This window comes from Phocoena phocoena, chromosome 7 (assembly GCF_963924675.1).
Source record: "Phocoena phocoena chromosome 7, mPhoPho1.1, whole genome shotgun sequence".
Classification (NCBI taxonomy): domain Eukaryota; kingdom Metazoa; phylum Chordata; class Mammalia; order Artiodactyla; family Phocoenidae; genus Phocoena; species Phocoena phocoena.
The window spans coordinates 67,934,361-67,956,332 of record NC_089225.1 but is presented as its reverse complement, the minus strand read 5'-3'; the positions used below and the strand labels follow the sequence as shown (position 1 = coordinate 67,956,332).

General features: G+C 37.0%; 1 protein-coding gene across 1 annotated transcript; it reads right to left on the bottom strand.

The window, feature by feature from the left end:
• Positions 1-667: 667 nt before the first annotated feature.
• On the bottom strand, positions 668-21,707 carry ZC3H15 (zinc finger CCCH-type containing 15). The gene is made up of 10 exons (XM_065880454.1): positions 21,499-21,707; positions 13,482-13,583; positions 8,880-8,991; positions 8,072-8,224; positions 7,288-7,379; positions 6,011-6,193; positions 4,491-4,637; positions 4,224-4,325; positions 3,307-3,430; positions 668-1,485 (listed from the first exon to the last, which is right to left on the bottom strand). Exons 1-10 carry the CDS (start codon positions 21,571-21,573, stop codon positions 1,295-1,297), a joined length of 1,281 nt encoding a protein of 426 aa, XP_065736526.1. The 5' UTR covers positions 21,574-21,707; the 3' UTR covers positions 668-1,294.
• Positions 21,708-21,972: the final 265 nt, after the last annotated feature.

The window sequence follows — 21,972 nt, the reverse complement described above, 5'->3', positions numbered from 1 at the left end:
AGAAACTAAGGTTCAGAGATTTAAAAATCATATAATTTATCTGAGGCAGAAATTAATTAGGGCCCAGGTCACCTGACCTTTTAGTGCTATTATCTTAAAATCCACTTGTATTTGCAAATAACAAAAGAAGCACTGTATTAATATTTGAAAATATACTTACATAAAAATGATAAAAAGGTATAACTACTATTAAATGTTACTGGCAAATTATGTCCATTTTAAATGTATCACCCTAATTTTTCAGGGGATCTCAATGTCAAAGGCCCCCAGCCCAGTTTTCCTGTGGATTTGTTTACACTCTCTCAAACAGAGTAATCAAACTTTATCAGGTACTATTATAACACCATGGATCTCCACAATGATGCTTTAGTAGTATCTGGTTCAACTGTAGGTGATACTTAATTAGGTTGATGATCCTCAATTCAGTAATTACCCTTTCATATAACATCACCTATGGTCTCTTTCTGAGGATAAGTATTGGTGTTACTAAGCTCATAGTAGGGCTATCAGCACTCTACACAGTTCTATAATCAGTATTAAGAGACCCCTTTAGGTGTCTGTGCCTTCTGTGATAGTTAACTCTGACAGATATTTAGTTAAAATTCTCAAGCTAGAAATGGTAAGAAAACTTTCATAGAAAAATCTTAAAAAAAAAAAAAAAGGCCCATACTTGGATTTTAATGTATCACGGTCTTTATTTACAACTTCATTGGCAAAAAAGAAAAGGAATAGTTTAAAACAGTTTAACACAGAGGGCACTGCAGCTGATCCTGGCAGATTAATGAAGTTTCATTTTAAATGTCCATCTAATTGTCCAATGATATACAATACTGAATCTGCATATGCAGTTTCCTTTATGAAGTACAGGCTCATATCTCAGGCAGTCTTTTAAACATATAAATACAAAGGAAATAAAATCACTCATTAAAAACTGCATTAAATGAAGGGTAATTTACATTTATGTTGTCCTTGTAATAACGCATGCCCAGTGAAAATCAAAAGCTGGAAAAGCAGTTACACCTCCTACTTGAGTGGACAGTTACAACAATCAATCATTTTCTGCAATGACCATTATATTTTTAATTTATCATGAACTACTCTGAACTTACTATGAGATGTAGCCAAAGTCAGAAGACAAGATGTAGGGAGAATATTCCTTTTTTGGAGAGTAAGCCCTCCAGAATCAGCATGGGAAACAAACATCCTGTTGAAGAATTCTAGGTGGAAAAAAATTAATGTAGTCAATTTCAACTCATGCTGAGCTGACTTAATTTTTTCATTGACTTCTTTGGTGTCATTCTTCTAAATCAAGTGTGTTTAATTCTTCTTCTAGTTCATCCAAATCTTCCCCAGTAAAAAGATTTTCATCAACAGGAACAGCATCGATGACTCCATTTTCCTGTCCCTCCCCTTCGTTGTCCTCTTCCAAATCACTTCTTTCACCATTTTCAGCCCTACCTCCAGAAGCTTCACTTAATTTGTTTTCTAAAAATAAAAATTGAAATCAGTAAGGCCTAGAAAAAGAAAACACTAGTCCATTAGCAACGGACAGTCACAGACTGATACACTTCTTTTCCTTTTTCCATGAAAGCCTTCCCTAAGATTATTCCAACAAGAACTGCTCTTTTTCTGAGCTTATTTGTATCAATTATTTATACCTACTATAAAATATGTTTTTCACTGTAGACATCTAACTGCTTAACGGTTCATACATTTGAGGGCAAGATTTATCTTATACAACCTTGTGTTCTCTACATGACCCAACAATTAGGTTTTTAAACAATTTCCACATATTTTGTTTGAATAAATGATTATGGAATAAAAAAACATTTATGATATAAGCAGCTACTTAGCTTTTGGTTTTACAAATAGCAGTTAAGTCACACTAGTTGTAATGCTGTAAATGACTGTGAATGCAGAAATATTTCATCTTGTCATCAAACTGTGGGGAAAAAAAACAACAACCCTGGGGCTACGGAGCTACTTTTCCTTTCAGGCTATAATTGTATGACTGAGAAAACAAAAATGCTGCCTTTTCTTGTTCAATGACATCAATACTGAACACACAGAATTTTTAATAGCCTAATTTAAAGTTATTTCAAACATCTCTGATGACAAATTCTTGGGAATTATAACCTCTGAGGTACTTGCAATTGTGCCTATTGTCACCAAAGCCCTACTTTTCAAAGGAGCAAATCAGTCTGCAGATTGGCATTAAGACAGTAGTCTGACAGCATTCTCAAATCTCAGGAGAACAGGCCAGTTTTTCAAGTTATAACTTTTATTCCTTTATTGTAAAAACAACGTTTAGCTTTTTTTCCCTCAACTTTTGCCTTGATCAGTAGTCTACCTTTTTCGCTCACAGCAACCATGCCAAACTTTTACTTTTTTCTTCAAATCCTCACTCAAGGCACAATTAGATATAAATTGTATCAGCAATCCTTATTTCCAAATACACCTAGCCAGCCTCTCCTCCATTCTCACTCTTAACTGAACTCATTATTTATACTTCCAGATCTTGCTTCTATACCTGATATTGTTTCATTTTTAATTTTTCATTCTTTCCCAGATCCTTTTTCTCTGGCCAACAGATATATTTAGATTTCCCATATCCTAAAAGGCCCTTCTCATGACCATGTCTCCCCCTGAAAGTTCTTAAGAGTGAGTGATCTGTAGTCATTTTTTTCTCCTCATTCCTCATACCACTGCAGTCCCAATGAAAACTGTGTACCCTATTCCTACAACTCCTTCCCTAATCACAATTAAGGAATTATTTCTAATTCCCACCCTACTTAATCTTCCTGAAATTCTTCTTAATTTTTCTCTGTCCTTCTCAGTGTCTTTCCCAAGCTTTTTCTCTTTTGACTACTCTAAAACATTGATATTTTCTGCAGTCTGTTCTAGAATGTTTTCATCATATGTATTGTGCCTGGGTGTGTTCATTCACTCTCAGCTACCAATGCAGATGACTTTCAAACCTCTTCCTCCTGGTAATGTCTACACAGTATCCTAGACAATGCCACTTTTAATAAGCAAAATATCTCATACTCATGAGGTCCTGAAATGAACTCATTAGCTACATCTCCAAGCTCATTTTGTCCCCTTCTAGTTTGTTAATGGCTTCAATATCCAACCAGCCACCCATTTCCACAGCCTCCACTGTTTACTACTTTTATATACGGCCAAATCAGATGTTTATATGTTACCAGTCAGATACCTGCAGGCATCTAAGTTTGCCAAGCCTGGCCTAACCCCCTTTAGACAGTTTCTGAATTCTCAGAATTACACAAAAGTCAGCATACTTACCATCCTTTTCTGAAGTATATGTGCTGAATCTTTCAAGACTGGCTACAGTAATACCTGTCTCATCTACATCCCTTGGGATGTACAGGCTTAAATCTATGTCATTTATGCTCACTGAATCATCAACCTTTAAAAACACATAGAAAGGAAAGTGTTACTAATAAGTTTTCATAAATTACTTGCCTTTTACCTCTGACATTTATCTTAATGAAATAAAATTATTAATAATGCCAAATGAAAACAAATGACTATTGCCAAAATTCACTTTTCTAAACTTCTTGAAAAAGGAATAGCAATGCCATACTTGAAGCTTCTTCCTCTGACATCATATTTTTACATATATATTTCCATCTTTCAACTCAAAGGCAGAAGTCAGAATTTTATGATAACCATATGAAAATTGAAAAGCTATTTGCTAATACTAAGTCTCTTGGTGATATTAAGTATTGTTGGTGATATTATAGTATTGGTGATATTAAGTATCACCAAATAATTCTGCTGCTGTCTCCTGTTCCCTTCTCTGTACTTTTTAGTGTCTGTCTCATGATTTTTTTGTTTAGTATAAAATATTAAACAAAACCCTTTTCTCTTTTAGAGGGAGAATAAAACATTTTACAGCTAATACACATAAGCATTTAACTATATATTAGGCACTGCCCTAAGTTCTATAAAGAACTGTAAATAAACATAAACTTATAAACTCATTTAATTCTCACAAGTACTCTGTGATGTAGGGATTATCATTATGTCCGTATTACAGATGGGGGTGGACGCCTAGCATGTAACTAATTTCCCAGGTTAGAGTCAGGATGTGAACCAAGGCCCAAAAGTTGGTACTCTTAACTATACTGCTCTACTGTCACTCTCTACTGTTTCTCTCAATCAACATGAGACGATGAGGTGACAACGCTTCCTCTTACCTCATCACCACCTGTTCCCTGGGTATAATGGGTATCATCTGCTTCTTCATCATCATCATCAACCAATTCAGGACGAAATTCAAACACCTCACGACCACTGATCTATTCAAATACACACATCTATCAACTCAGGACAAAATTCAAACATTTCTTGGTCACTGATTTTAGACATACACATAATTAAATAAGGATAAAATCTTGCATAATACAGAAATTATAAAATGAAAGAAAGAATAGAGAATCTATTTGGGTGAGTTTGGGACATACCACTAATGCTTTCCCTGCTTTGAAGTCTGCTTTCCTTCTTTCCATATCTTGCTCAAGTTTATCAATCTTTTCTTGTCTTTTTCTTTTCTTCCATGCAAGAAAAGATTCTAGAGTGATTTTGGTAACATTTGGACCTAGGGCAGAACGCTGCAAAGATAAAAAAGTTAATTTTCTCCCCCTAAAGTCATCTATGATACTATGATCTAACAGTTTTCTCTTACTTCAATTAAGCCCTTGCCTATGACTGTCATGAAGACATTAAACTTAGAATAAACTGATTTAGTTTCACTTTACATGGCAAGGAGCAAAATGCATGTCCAGAGATACAAACATTTCTAAACATTATAAAATATATTATCCTGAGCTAGATGTCTTTTCAAAATTGAAGATGAGTAAAACTTGTCACAAGAAATACTTTTAAAATAAGTCAATTGCTGAAAACAATAAATACGAAAAGCACCATGACAATATCCAAGTTTCATTTGTGATCCTCAAGAGATGAGAAAACAAACTAAGCAAAAGGCACCATCTGCTTTCCTCAGGGCCAATAATCAAATAATAAATATACAGAAAAATAATACTTGCTGAACATCTGCCAGGTATTCAATGTTAAATACTTCATACACATATGCCAACACATCCATCTCCACAAATAAGCAAACAGAGGGTGATGGAAAATTTGCCAAAGGTTATTAGCTAATATGTGGCAGAACCAGGATACAAATAGTAATCTCAAATATATCTGACTCCAAAGTCTACATTTTCTATCACAGTATATTGCCTATGTGAGACGCCAAACAGTATGTCCTTTTAAGAACAAATGTATATAATCTCAACATTAGACATGTACACAACACATTTAGATTACCCAAGACAAGGCAAAATGGATACAGTTTGAAGCATACAACCCTAAATCTAGTATTTCCAATAATCTCAACATTTTTCATGTCAAGGCCAAGAGCCTATCTGCTAACTCAGTAACCCTATCTGCTAGCTCAAGAATAAAACTCTTGTGCTGAGCCAGAGATGAGCAGCTGAAGAGTCTTTGAGTCCAGGAATGATAATAAAACATATAGCTGAAAAACTGTAGTGGAGTTGTCTGCTTCCACCCATGTTAAAAACTACTAAATAATTAGTAAAATGGCAAAAAAATAAAGACACCAAGGAAAATATCTAAAACGTCAAGTTCAATCACTCTGAATACTGACTAAGCATTTTCACAAACTGATATACCAGTATATCAATCTTATGGAAACAGTTTATTTGATAAGCCAGCAGCTAGTACTTAAAAAAAATTTCATAATCCTAAAATTAATGTCATGCTTGGCTAATGATTATGGCTAAGCTTACATTTTAGACATACAAGAATAATCAAATAAAAAGTAAGGCAGCTTTGAGAAAAATTCATAATATTTCTTTCCTTTTCATAACAACATGCTATTGCCCCCAAGTGGTAAATATTAGAATTTCACAATAAATACTGATTTAGTATTTTATGGTAGGAAAAAGATACTAGTTACCTCTCTTTCAATTAGATCTTCTAATGAAATTTCATCTTCTTTTTCTTCTTTCTTTTTATCTTTTTTCAAGACGAACCCAGGAGGAAGTGCATGACGATACATGCAAATATCACCCCCTCCAGGGCATACCCAAAACCAGCCATATTTGTTGTTTTCAATAGCTTCAAGGAAATGCTTGCACACCTATAGAGACAATATTCACAAGCAGTGGCTCAGTGTGGTCCATTTCCAAGGTAAATGCTTAGGTATATGGAACAAGTACACTCAATTCACATCTTTTTTAGGCTAACCACTTACGTACAGAGCACCTTGCGTGCAGAAATGTAAATATAAATTAATCTTAAAATACTTAATACAATGGTAAATTCCCTTTAGAGAGGATCTGTATAAAATTTCTATTTTTGACATTGCTCTAAACTGAATTATACAAAAAGGATTTGCTGCCATTTAGGCTTTGTAAATGTAATCCAAAAGTCTGGTTTTCAAATATGAGAAAATAAAAATGGTTACACAAAAATAAAACCAATAACTTTGTTTTGATTTGATCTTTCCTAAAAACTAATCACATGCAGTAAAGATACTAACACTATTTGAATTACCTGAAATTATAGGCAATTTCTTACATCTAAGAAAGGAGCAAGGCACAAAAGAAACACAAAGGATAGTGACCCTTTAAAACATGAATGGGTGCAAGATGCAACTGTACTGAAGCCTTAGGTAAACAGCTTTACAAACAAGAAGGAAAAATTAACTAATAAGTATCATTTTTTTCCTGAAAAAATACAATAGAAGTAAGTAAAAACAATACTTAGAATTTTCTAACACGGCAAGGTTTTTCATGGTAACTATACTACAGAATAAAAATTCATTTTGCGATTCATATGCAACAATATTTTCACCCTTGTGATTTATTAATGTCTCCCTACCATTAAAACAGAATATGTTATGAATTAAGTGGGTTAATTTAATAGTTCTACCTCCATTCATTTTGCACAAAAAAATAAAGAATTCTACATGTTTGAAAAAGTAAAACCACCTCAGAAAACGGCATTTGAAGGACTTCAGTCACATGGTTTTCAAGTCACTTTTAAACAAGAAACAAATTTTGTATAACTTACACCTGTAAATTCCAAAAACAAAGCTTGATTCACCTAATCTTTATGAAAAGAGGCAATAACTTAAAGAATAATCCAGTAGAAAACAGCAGCAAATACCTTGCCACTTAATTCTCCCTAATGATAAATACCACAGCAACTCAATTCAAGAAAAGGACATACTATTTGAGTTTTTGGTTTTTTCTTTTCCGCCTCACCGTGCTTCTTGTTCACTACTTCTTCCAGTTTTTTCTCATCCCAATTATCCATAGTATCTAAATAAAAAGAGATATGGAGACTAAATACTGTAATTTTATCTACTGTCCCCAAAACACACTGCATATATCCTTACACAGGAAAGCTCTATTTTAAGACTCACGACCAAACACATTTCCTTTAAAACACCAAAGGTAGGAATAACACTGTTGTGAGATTATCCACTAAAATCTAAGTACTTTAGGCAAATGGGAAAGTAGTACTGGAAGAATGGGTAAGAGACAAATACAAAATAATCCACTGTTTTTTAAATATCTTCATTTACTTAATCAAAGGGCATAATGTAGTAAATTCAGATTTTATGAAAAACAACAACACACAACTATTCTTTTTTTTTTTTTTTTTTTTTTAATCTATTTATTTTGTGGTACGTGGGCCTCTCACTGTTGTGGCCTCTCCCGTTGCGGAGCACAGGCTCCAGACGCGCAGGCTCAGCGGCCATGGCTCACGGGCCCAGCTGCTCCGCGGCACGTGGGATCTTCCCGGACCGGGGCACGAACCCATGTCCCCTACATCGGCAGGCGGACTCTCAACCACTGCGCCACCAGGGAAGCCCCACACAACTATTCTTTAGGACAAACACAGTCCTACTAAGACTGAAATAGTCTTCAAGTTATTAAATATCTTATTGACAACAAACCAAAAGTAATATACATTTACTTTTAAGAGAATATCTTAAAAAAAAAAATACCTTTTTCAAGCTCTTCATCTCTTGCATCAATGTAAACACTTCGTTTTTCACATTTTCTCTCCAGAGTCAAGTCATGAGAGAACTTACATTTATCTCCTTTAGTACACTGTCCTTGCTTGAAGAAAGCACATACCACGGATTTGGGATCTGCACCTATGTCAAATAGCATATGGTATTTGTACTATACTCTGCCAGATCACAAAGTAGAGCTTCTATCTGAGACATAATTACTTTTGGTTAACTTGTTATTTTCTATTACTGGTGTGAGAGGAAATGCCATATATAAATGAACAGTAAGACATTTCTTCTAAGTTCTTTCTATAGCATTTTATATCTATTTTTGTTTCCTTTTTTCTTACCAAGAAGAAAGAGAGCAGGGGTGGGAAACCAAGCAAACACATAGGTTATTCTATCGTCACTTGTCTAGTTGGCGTCAACGAGGCAGGAGGCAAAAGAGAAATATAAATGCAGGTATACTGCCAACAGTTTGGGATTTACAGTTTTTACAACCATAGGTTTGCTTTGCCCACTACCAAAGATTGGATAATATAAATCAACTAGTAGACTGCCCCAAATCCTTAATTTTCCCTTAAGTGAGGGGCTAATGGCTGGTCTTACAGTTGTATGACACAGCTATGCACATGTATAAAGGAACCATAAGAAAGTCACTGACAAAGATAACTTTGACAAAGGGAGTATTATTTTCATAGCATACACAACTGGCTAATAATCTGAAGAAAACATGTTAAGAGTGTTAAAATATGAATTACATTTGATAAAAATAACGTTTCTGAAATTTAAAGTTTACCTTTACTTATTTTTTGAGCAGCAACTACAGGTTTGAACAACTCATTTAGCTCTTGCAATTCTTTCTTCTTGTCATCTTTCTTCAACTTCTTTTCAGCTTCACTTTGTGCTACCTATAATATTCCCAGGTATAAAATGTAAATTTGATTTCATATAATGAATTGTTTTTACTATATAGTAATATACAATATCACTGACATAAAGACAAGTGCATATTACATTTATATAGTTCTTACTTCTTAATATCAGTGTTACAATGGCCTTCCAGTATATATTAAATGGTGTGGTTAAACTATTAAATGAAATTGCTAAATTTTGTAGCAGCTGACTTTTACAAAAAAAACCCTATAAATGGTACCATGCCAAGTTAAAAGCATATTCAAAAGCTTATAGCAATAGTATTTATTAAGCATATGCTACATGCCCAGCATTTTTAGCAAATGGTTCTCACCTGGGAACTTCTTCTGTGACAACAACCCAGAAACAAGTAGGTGCATTTTGAAGATTAGAGATACAAACATCCTGAAATGCACAGTCCCACACAATAAAGAATTGTACCAACCCAAATACCTATAAGTACCCTTGTGGAAAAACACTGGGCTGGGTCAATGGGGGAGATCAAACAAAACAAAACATGACATATGACATAATTCCAGGCACACAATTTACATACCTAATATGATTAGAGGATTCATCCAAACATTTATATGTCAGGTCCTATGTTAGATGACAGGGAATACAAAGATGAAAAGACAAAGATGCTTATTTAAAGAAGCTCGGAATCTAGTGGGAAGACAGACATGTCAACAACTATAATATAATACATGGTGCTCTGGGAACAAAGAATGCCAATATGCCTAAGAAAATTAGACTGAGCTAATACTTTACGGATGAATTCTTTTGATGGGCAAGAAATGCAGAGAGTGTCAGTCAGTGCAAAGATATGAAAACGGTATGAGAGACATCAATGAGAAATTTGGACTGTATCAACAGGTGACAGGATAAGACTCAAGAGTTTAAAGTAAGCCAGTGATACAATCAGATTGTATTTTATAAAGATCACAACTTTGCGAAGGGTGGACTAGAAGGAGCCCAAGAATGAAGGCAATAAAAATTAGGAAGCTAATGAAATTGCTGTACGCAAGAAAGCACAAGAGTTTTAATTTAAATAGGCATTAGTAGCAAGGATGGAGGAAAGGGGAAGGAGAGCTCTTAAGGAGGTAGAACTGTTAGGACTAAGTGACTGGACATGAAGTATAAGGGAGAGGGAGGAGTCTAGGATTATCATTTGCATGGTTAGTGCTGTTAAACAAGACAGGGAATATAGGAGGAATAGGTTTCAGGGTAGGAGGTGGGGATGAGCTCAGTTTTAGACATACTGAGTATGAGATGCTTACAGGGCATCTAGGTGGAGCTATTTAGAAGGCAGCTGGACATGGATCTTGATTCCCGGAGGGAACGTCTGCTTTGAGATAAAGATTTTAGAAATAGCTGCTTACAAATAAGTAAACGTTGGGTGTGTATCAGATTATGCAAGGACAGCATAAAAAAGTGGTAAGAGCAGAGAACAGCTCCCTGAAGAATACCAATATTAAACAAGCCAACAGAACCTAAAAAGCCCGTTAAAGGAACAAAGAAACATCAAAGAAACAGAAATCCAGGACAAAGATGTATTAAAGGAAGAGGAAATTTTAGGGAAAGATTGGCCAAATACTATAATAGGGTTAAAGGCATTCTAAATGCTGACTTTGACCATGTGGGTCGGATGTGTTTAAACAGAAAAATGGGAGTTTTCTAAAAAGAAAACATTTAAGTCACTTTATTTTTAATTAAAAAGTATTCTTTGCTCATTAGGCCCATCTCAGACATTTGTGGGACCCCAAGCAAGAGTTCAGTGGATGCCTACAAATCATTTTTGTAAATATTTATAAATGAGAAATCAAACTAATGTTAAATAAAGTATGGTTTCTACCTAGTATGGTTTGTACCCCTACTTGACAAACATACCTTGTGACCTGGAAGGACAGTTTCAAATTTAAAACGCTTAGGCTCCATGGAGTTCCACACTGGAGCATGGCAGTAAAGTGAGAGTCAACCCCTGGCTCCTCCGCTTCCCACCCTGAGTTTCATCCCACCACATTTGTGCAGGGAGAAAGAAGGTGCAGAGGAGAACATGGAATGGATCAAGGCTCTGTCCACACTCCTAGCACATATCCTGCCTTTGACTACTTCAGGCATATTGGCAGTGTAGTATACCCTAAGATGGACTTGGGGTAACTGACCTTGCAGGCCCTGAGCTGGTGTGGGGAGAGGTACATCTGGAGGAGACACAGAGTAGGGTCATCCTCGGCATCACAGGGTTTAGGGTGAGGCATCTCTTGCTTGGCTCCAACAGCAAGACTGCTGCTCATTTCCAATGTTAAGTATGGTGGTTAGATAACTCAAGTTCACAGATAAAAGGTCAGGTACCCAAGAAATTATCAAAAATATACTACTAAATGTACTATCAAGCCTAACAACCACAACACATTTTATGGCTTTCTCAGGTCTATAAAATTTGAATACCAGTCAATATACTTCCCACTAGAAGAAAAAACAGGGGGGAGGGAACATGTTTGAAATGAATTCTTATATTATGCCAGATGATTTACATTATCTTCTCTTTTAGTTAAACCACAGAAACCCTACAAGGGTAACTGCCCTTATACTATACTACAAATTAAAGACCAGTGTCACTAAATAATTTAAGATCATGTAACAAATAAGATAGGGGGATGCATACTCAAGTTGATCTGATTCCAAGGCCTGAGCATGCATTGTTATGAAACCAAGCTATTAAGTCAGCAGTGTGGAAGATCAAGCTTTTGGCTTTAGAGTCAAACTGTGTAAGAGAAACAAAAGTGTTGGAGGTGCTAATTTGTAGACAGCATCAGTGACAGAGGTTAACCATCTCACAAATATATATTCTGATATTTTCAGACGGAAAAAAAAAGTGTTTCCAAAAGTTGAGGAAAAGGAGATAGGGTGGTGAAAAAAGTACTTTTTAAAATAAAGGTCCATGTCTATAAAATCCTGAACTCAATAAAGTGAAAGCTCTATATAAAATGAAGAATTGAGAATACAGAGATGTGAAGAAAATGGAGCTAAATTTTTTTGAATAAAATGGTAAAACTGATGAATGATAAAATAATTTCAAAATTCATATGGAAAAATAAATGCCTAAGAACAGCCAGGAAAAACAGAAAAGGAGTAACATCTTGGGGCAGAAGGACTTGACTTAATAGCTAACAGAATATGTTACTAGTCACTATAATCAAAATCAATGTGATACTGGTTTAGGGAAAGACAAACAGAAAAGAAAAGAGAATCCAGAAATAGATCTGAACATATATGAGACTTTAATATATGTCAATATGGGTATTTCAATTCAGTGAGATGAACGATGCTGGTTCAAGTGGCTATTCATTTGAAAAGAAATAAACTTAGTATCATACAAAATAAATTTATATGATAAAATTACAGACTGTGCAAATAAAATAATTAGAAAAAAATCGAGGAAAAACACACATAATCTCATGGCAGGGGAGACCTTTTAGCCATATAAAAGAAAAACTAGACATATCTGACAATACAAACTGTTGTACAAAATGTAACAGAAACATCACAAATTATCTATAATGTAGACAGAAGGTGTCTCTCATAAATTGACAATAAAAAGACAAATAACCAAAAAAGCAAAGGATCTGAATAGACAAGTCAGAGAAGTACAAACCAAATTAGCCAACAAGCTTATGAAAAGGTACTCAAACTCACTAGGAGTAAGGGAAAGAGTAAAAATGAGGTATCACTTTATACATAATCAGATTGGAAAACATTAAAAAGAGCTTTAGTACCTATAACTCACATACTGCAAATGAAAATCTGAAGTATTACAATCTCTATGGAGAATGATCAGGCAAATGTATTAAAAATTAGAAATCCATTTCCCTTTATTTAGAAATGTGTCACCAGACAATTTATGCTACAGAAATAAAAGCACAAATGCATGTAAAAACACATGTATAAGGATATTTCTTGTACAATTGTTCTTAATGTCAGAAAGCTGGAAACAAAATGATTACTTATAGTGAAGTGGATGGATACTGTACATCCGCATCATAGTATGCAGCCATTAGAATAAATTAGAACTATAACAGAATGGTTTGGAGGAATATCTAAAAGGTATTGTTGAGTAACAAAGGCAAGATGCAGGAAAGTTTATAGAGTAGGATTCCATTTTGTTTTTGGTTTTGTTTTTGTTTTTTTGTGGTACGCGGGCCTCTCACTGTTGTGGCCTCTCCCGTTGCGGAGCACAGGCTCCGGACGCGCAGGGTCAGCGGCCATGGCTCACAGAGGGCCCAGCCGCTCCACGGCATGTGGGATCTTCCCGGACCGGGGCACGAACCCGTGTCCCCTGCATCGGCAGGCGGACTCTCAACCACTGCGCCACCAGGGAAGCCCTAGGATTCCATTTTGAAACACAATTACAATATCAAACATTTTTATCTGCAACGATGCTGTACTACATCCATATGAAGAAAATGAAGAAATTTAAGTTATTTACCTGACGTGGATTTTGTTGACCAAATTTAACTTGATGAGTGACAGCCTTGATAAACTTCTGTTGCTTTGCTCCTTTCTTATTCTTTAGACCAAAAGTTTTGTCCTAAATGGAAAAATTATTGAGATATCTTAGCAATTTACATTAATTTCTTATCTATTTTTTCAGTCATGTCTAAAAATCATTCTTTCATTTACACATTGGTAAGAAAATTATTCTTTCTTTATGCTATACACAGACATGCAAAACACTACAACGACAAGTCTAGGCAACATATGACCTCAAAACATCACCCAGGGTTCTTTAGGATTCAATACATACTTAGAACTATCATCAATAAGCTTGTTAGCCTATAATGCTTTTTCTGAATTGTGTTTTTAGAATATCAGTATTACAGGATGTGCAGAGTTGTTACACTAGGATAATTAGTTCAACAGTCAAATAAGTTTAGGAAAATCCTTATTTAACAGGGTTTTTAATTCTCAAGCACAAGATATGTGAGAGCCTTTACCAGAGGAGATATAGTAGGCAGCAATCCCAAATCTTATTTTACCTCAGAAAACATTTTTCTCAGAGTATCCTGAGGGATTATGCACTACTGAACACATTTTAGGGAATACTGCATAAGAAGATACATTAAGTTCTGGATTGGTTATTTTGGGTAATAGAGCTATCCTCTCAAAACAATTAAATTTATAGAAACCAAACTACTAAAGTATATACACTACCAGCTGTTGCTAAAAAGGAAATATTAAAATTGAAGTATTCCTAACTAAAAAGCAACAATCTAAATTTGGAATATTATTAAATAGTAATTTGGGCAAGTTATTAATACAATAGCAGCTATCACTTATGGTATGCTCATTATGTGCAAGGTACTAACGGTGGTCTTTGACTACTTACTCATATTTAGTAAGTATACAGCACAAAAACATTTAGAAAGCACTGCACAACTGTGTGTGTGTTTGGGGGCTACAGTGGGTTGAATAGGGTCCTCCCCCCAAATTCATGTCTACCCCGACCTCAGAATGTGAGACTTTATTTGGAAATAGGTCTTTGCAGCTGTAATAAATTAAGATGAAGTCACACTGGATTACCGTGAGCCCTAAATCCAATGACTGGTATCTCTATAAGAAGAGGAAAGGAAACATAGAGAGAGAAGGCAATGTGAAGAAAGAGGCAGAGAGATCAGAGTGATACAGCTACCAGCCAAGGAATGCCAGGGACTGCCAGAAGCCACCAGAAACCAGGAAAAGGCAAGAAAAGATTCTTCCCTAGAGTCTTCAGAGGGAGCACTGCCCTGCCTGCACCAGATTTCTAGCCTCCACATCTGTGAAAGAATAAATTTCTGTTTCAAGTCACCTGGTTTGTGGTAATTTGTTATGGCAGCCCTAAGAAACTAACACAAGAAGCTAGACTGAGTGAGCTTCACTCTAAGGTAAACGGGTGAAAAGGCTGTCAGGAAACCACCAAACACTGGTATCTGAAGTCTTTTTTCCTGTCTTTTCTGTTTCTCTGGAGAAGAATCTTCTAGCTAGGAGAGCAATAACCCTGGCTAAAGGACTGGAGAAGAGAGCAGGTGGGAGAAGGTATCTCTTAGTTTACTACACAGACTCCTTAGTGGCCCTTTTCAGGCTCATATTTTAACCATGCTCCCCACATCCTTTGTGCCTAGTTACAGAAACAGAGAGGCCTCCTGATTTATCCCCTCCACCCCCTTTCTTGCGAGGGGAATAGGTAAGAGCTATCAGCTACTTCTATACTTTTAACACCCAGTTTTCAGTCACTCGCCTTCTGCATTACCTAGTACCTCCCACTGTCAAGCTTTTGCAGACTTCTTCAGAGCAAACCCACCTGCTTCTCAATCACACACTCCTAGGTGGGCCCTCAGGCCCAACTGCTCTGCTCTACTAAGCCAGTTAACCAACTCATCCATCTACTATCAATCTTCGTATGCTGAGGTTCAAAAGTACAACACCATCTACATATGTCTCATCAGAGAACAGCGTTTCTGGGGTTCAACTCATGCCCCACATGTAACTACAGAGGAGAAGCAAACTGTGAATAAACAAGGCCAAATGGCAAGGTAGATACTGATATATGAACACTTAGGAAAGAAAAAAGTCCTCTAAGGGGATGTGGCCAACTAGAGAAGAAAGTACTCATGACAACAGCTTCTGGTAGAGGTGTATAAGCTCCAGATTCCAGGAGAAAAAGGTTTTCAGGTTTAATTACACTGCTTTAGCACATAATTAACCAGTCTAAAGAGAATGAATGAGTTGTGTCTTGGAAGTCTCTAATTAGGTTAGAACTTGGAAATTGCTATTTTTTTCCAGAGATAAGGGATACTTATTTACCTAGTATTCACTAAACATAAACTTCTGAATATATACTTCACTGAATCCTCTTAACAATCATATGATATACCATTATCTCATTCTGTAAATGTGGATACTGAAACTCAGAAATCTTCAACAATTCTTTTGAAGTAACACTGCTAATAAGGGGCAGGCTGTACAATGTAATGGTTCAAGAGTATAAGCTCTGGAGTCAGACTGGCCAAATTCTAATCCCAAACAGGACTGGGCAAATTACCTCCTTTGTCAGTTTTCTTATTTGTAAAGTGGGTCTCACTCTAACCTCTTAGGGTTACTACAAAGAGGTGGAACACAGTGGTTAACATCAAGGACTCTGGAGCCAGAATCCTGACTCTGCCACTTGCCGGCTTAATAACCTTGGGCAAGTTATTTAACCTGTTTCTGTTTCCTCAACTGCAAAAAGGTACTTATCTCAGTGAGAGAATTAAAGGAGCTATGTAAATTTATCACTTGTAGATGGCTTGTTTCTTTTCCTTCCTTTCCCCAAAACACTGAGAACTGTGTCTGGCCCAGGTATATCTGACTCCAAGCAAAGTCCTTGTTCTTTCCACCAGGAAAAACTACTTCCCAGAGAAACTAGTTAGGTTACTGGGTCAGTTGGTACACAACGTTTTCTGAATATTACACTGTGGACCTGGGATACTAACAGTACCTCTTGAAAATAGGGTAGTTTGAAATTCGGAATACTTCCAAAAGGCTTCCTTTCCCTTTTTCTTGAGTTCAGGACAGACCTTACCTAAAGATTAACCTGGATTTAGGGTCAGGGGATATGAGATGGGAAGACTGGAGGTTATACTCAACCCCAAATCATGGTTAAAATAAAACTAGGGAAACAGTGGTCCTCATTAAGTGATAAGGAAGGAACAGTGTGTGTTTCAGACTTGGGAAATTAAATACCAAGGAGTTTAGAGAACAGGCAGTAATTCTAAGAAAAGGATGACTCCCAGAGGTTCCAAAAGCCTTAACACTCAGTGAACTCCAGACTTCACTTAAAACTGACAGTTTCTCCCCCGTCCACTCTTCAAGTAACCCTGCTTCTTTTACAGGACAGCCTCTACTCCTTAAATAAGATGTCTGAATAAAGGAAGGGGGCAGGAGTACAGGTCAATAATGAATAGTACTCAAAGATAACTGGAGTCCTCCTTTTGGGACACTAGTATAAACAAAGGCCAGCACTGTTTTACCTCATTAGTTTCTTCCCCAAATGCACTCCAGTATACTTTTGCTGTCTATCCATGCAATGGATATTCTGCAGCTGGTTAATATAGCTTCAAGTAATCAACAGTTGACCTTAGCTGAAGTTTTTCACTGGCAACGAGAATCATTCCTTTCTCCATCCTTCACATACCTGGATCCTATCCCTATAGGTCTCCATTACTACTTCCTTGCTGCTACAAGGCCTTAGCTGGACATCCTTTATTTGCTTGCCCTAAACCCAGACTATCCCCCCGTTTCCATTAACAAACCTTCCATTTCCCAAAGCTGACTTCAGTTTATTAAATTTTATCCAAAGAAAGCAAATAGTGCATGCCATTTGAGACAACAGTGTGAATGTTGAACAGAACCATAATCCTTTCTTTTAAATAACCCTTTTTGATATACTCATTTCAGAAAGAAAATACTTATAAATGCAAATGAATTCATGAAATTTTGGGGAGTTTAAACAGGGAAAGAAAAAAAATGAAGGCACCATAAGGAAATTATTTCAAGTGATAGAAAGTAAGCACTGCATGACAGTACAGTTCAGTCTACTTCCCCTAACTAGTTTTTTATATTAATAAATTAACAAATGCCATTAATTGAACATATACCATACGTCAAGTACTTTACATGTCATCCACTGCTCTGTAATATAGGAATTAGCTCCATTTTGCTAATGAGAAACTGAGGTTCAGATAGGTCATGTAACTTGCCTAAAACTACAGAATTTGAAATATATATAAATTTATTTATTTATTCATTCATTTATTTATGGTTGTGTTGGGTCTTTGTTGCCGCACACGGACTTTCTCTAGTTGTGGCGAGCAGGAGCTACTCTTTGTTGAGGGGCACAGGTTTCTCATTGTGGTGGCTTCTCTTGTTGCAGAGCACGGGCTCTAGGCACGCGGGCTTCAGTAGTTGTGGCTCGCAGGCTCTAAAGCACAGGCTCAGTAGTTGTGGCGCACGGGCTTAGTTACTCCGTGGCATGTGGGATCTTCCCAGACCAGGGCTCGAACCCGTTTCCCCTGCATTGGCAGGCAGATTCTTAACCACTGCCACACCAGGGAAGCCTCCAAAATTTGAAATTTTAATGTGAAATATGGGACTCAAATGCAGGTCTATCTCACCCCAAGCCAGTGCTTCTTTCATTAAATTAGGCTGTCTCTCATGCCTCTTTTTACTTCCTTTACTTGGAGTTCTCAAAAGCTACGTGTTGCTGTTGTTCTTCTATAGTGAGTGCCTATGGTGGTGGCAGTGGAAGCAACAGAGGTACAGAAGATGGGACAGGCAAGTAGTGCAACCACTTATTTTTAAATCTCTTCAAAAGTACTGCTTAAAAAGTGTATGTTCTACTTAACTGTCAATTTCTGGTAAACTTAGAATTTTGGGTCATAGTCCTATAAAAACCTTCCAAAATTAACCAGACACTTAAATAAGTATTAGCCTTTTACAGGTCAAAGTATAGACTTTAAAGAAATATTTTTTTCCACAAATATTATGGTCATAGAGATAAACAACCAGTATGAACCAGGTTCCAATTACATTCATTATAAGTCTGTTGCAGAATATATTTTACATCGCTAAAAACAGAACTACCATATGACCCAGCAATTCCACTCCTGGGTATATATCCAACCCCCCCCCCAAAAAAAAACTAATTTGAAAAGATGCATGCACCCCAATGTTCATAGCAGCATTGTTTACAATTGCCAAGATATGGAAGGAATCTAAGTGTCCATCAACAGATGAATGGATAAGGAAGACATGGTACATACATATACATACACACACACACACACACACACACAATGGAATACTACTTAGCCATTAAAAGGAATGAAATTTTGCCATGTGCAGCAACATGGGTGGACTTAGAGGGCATTATACTAAGTTAAATGAGTCAGACAGAGAAAGACAAACACTGTATGATATCACTTATATGTGCACTCTAAAAAACACAACAAAGTAGTGAATATAACACAAAACAAACTACTAGATACCAGTGGAGGGGGGAATATACAGGTGGAGAAGTGGGAGGTACAAACTATTGGGTGTATATAGGCTCAAGGATGTATTGTACAACACGTGGAATACAGTCAATATTTTGTAATAACTATAAATGGAAAGTAACCTTTAGAAGTTGTATATAAAACTTAAAAATTAAAAAACATGTAGAATTCTTAAAAATATATTTTTTACTTCATCTTAACTTTTAAAGGCTTTGGTAATAAAAATCCTTTCTAGTATTCAAAATTATGCAAATTATACAAAAATTGATAAAGTGCTGTTCTGGATGAAATCTGATTGAGGAGCTGGGAGCTAAGCCTGCTGTAACTCTCCTCAACCCCTTGCAAGAGCCACTGAGATATGCTAGGGCTTTAGGTAAGTTTAAAAAAAAAAAAAGTCACTTATGATATTTAACAAAATGGAATATACTGTTTCCTAACCAGGATGAATATTCTCTATAAATCTAGTTTCACAAAAAATGATATAACTTAACCTACAACTTAAAATATTGTCATTCCTCTCTGGTGGTAGCAAAGATCTATGCAGCACACTACCATTTAAAACACACACTCATTATATATGTTAAATGTGAGGAAAAAAGGCTTAATTTCACCATTCTGTTAGAATACTTTTGGCTAAAGAATACAGCTATTTTGCAATTTTCTTTTGTGAAGTCTTCATTAATGAAACTAACGTCCTCTTTATCTTAAAAATAACCTTGTAACAAGATGAATGAATCCATAATATAACTACCATTTTTAGTTGATGGGATACTATAAGTAACTTTCATTTACAATTCCTTAAAACAAAAATAAATATTTATTTAAAAACAGAAACAATCATATATAGTTAAAACTTGCATGTGTAAAGTATACTTAAATTGTCATGTAACATTTAATTTCATGTCTATATGGGAGTTGTACTTGGCATCATGGTCTAACATGTTAATACAACCTCAGTAAAGGAAGTTAACAGGTAAAATGTCATCCCTAAAATGCTCCTGGTTTATTTACACAGCACCAAATGCCATCAGATCTCCATCCCCAGAGATCTACCTAAGTGCCAAGAGTCCAAATTGTTCAAAAAGGTACAGCAGACACAGGTGTGAAGGTGACAATCATTCTGTTTTCAAATCTCTGGTTATGCTACTCATGACAGTTCTAAATAGCACAAACTGGCAATAAGAATACAGGTTCTGTTTCAGTGTTGGAACTTGGCCAAGGCTACTAGAATTCTAAATAAGCATGTTAGTTAAACTCAACCAACAGACTAAAACTTTTGTGAAATTTGACAAAGTTCTGATTAGATTTATACAATGAAACCCTGGGGGCTTTCAATGCTATTTTTCAAGGCTATAAATACTAAATATTAAAAATAATAATCATTTATAAATAAACATCTCATTTCAAAACACGCACAACACGCATTTTGGTCGTGTTCTAATAAAAAGTTAACTATTCCACAAAAGGCTCTGCATTAATTATTCAGATATACCTCATGCAGGAAAAACGGTCATGGCTTTTCCAATTACTTCTAACGTACACGAGGAACTATTTAATTATGAGAAGGATTAATAACAGGAACTGAGGGAAGAAATATCTTGTTGGGGACTACACTACACGTTTATGGAATCTCAAATACGGTCCACTCTCTTAAGGAAACTCATTGATACAGTCGTTGGACTACAAACATAAAACATTTGAGAACGTCAACAACGTTCCTCTGCCATCAAAGGGCAACAGGCTCAGTGCACTAAATGAATATGTATAATATATAACAAATCCAGATACAGCACTGTACACAGCTAGTGACATGAGACCTAATCTCTCTTAAAACGTCATTGGATTTAATGTAACTCAGAATCTGTGACAAGCGCCATGTACAAGACGGTGGGCTACGACATGAAAGAAACCTCCTCTCTTTATGTAACTTCAAACAGTTTATAGATGGATCGAGATGGCCATGAAGAAGTAATGTGTTGCTCTGAAAGAAGTAACCACTATTCCTAGGTGACGGGTAAAGAAACAAGGAACACAAAGGCTCGTAATGAGTCGGCCTCCCAGAAACAGTCTGGTCCGGGGCAGTTCAGCGTATTTTTTAAAACACTAGACTAAAAACGTCTTCAATTTCGGTGACTAGCGAAGGACACAACATTGTGTGGGCACTGGGGTAGGGGTCGTTTCGCACGCGACCCGGTGAAGGCTGCCGTGTGGGCGGAGAAGCAAAGGCTGGGTACGGGGGCGCCAGCGGCGTCACTACAGCGATGAGAGGCAGTGAGCGTCATCAGGGGGCTGGAGAAAGGGCTGTGGGCACACAGAACCAAAGGGAGGGGCACGTGGCCCCGGAAGACGCGAACAGGAGCCGGGGAGCGAGGAACCGGGAGACTTCTTTCCTGAGGACTCGCGGCGTGAGTGGGGGAGGGGGTGGGTACTCACTTCGATAATCTTCTCCTTCTTTTTCTGCTCCGCCTTTTTGCTGCCCCCGGCCTGAGCCTGTTTCTTGGGGGGCATTGCGGAGATAGGTGGCACCGGCCAGACTTAAGCGTAGCTGGACTCCCTCAGGGACTCTGGCCCCGCGACAGGAGGAGGAGGGAGACGCGCGCAGCCGTTGCCGCCGCACCACACGGAGAGCTAGTCGCTCACTCGCCGCCGAAACGCGGTCTTTGCGACAGTTCGGTGCTGCGGAGCATTGTGGGTAGCGAGGAGCGCGGAAGCGGAGGTGCGCGTGCGCTTCTGCAGCGGCCGGCCAGGATGGGGCAGGGACGGGACGTGGGAAAAAATGACCGGGCGTCACACGTGATGTCACTTACGCGCCTCGCATTTTCTTGGTTGCGGCAGGCCTCATGATGGTTGGGGCGAGCGGGTTGGCGCACACTGCGCTTGAGTTCTCCCTGCGTATCCTGTTCCGCT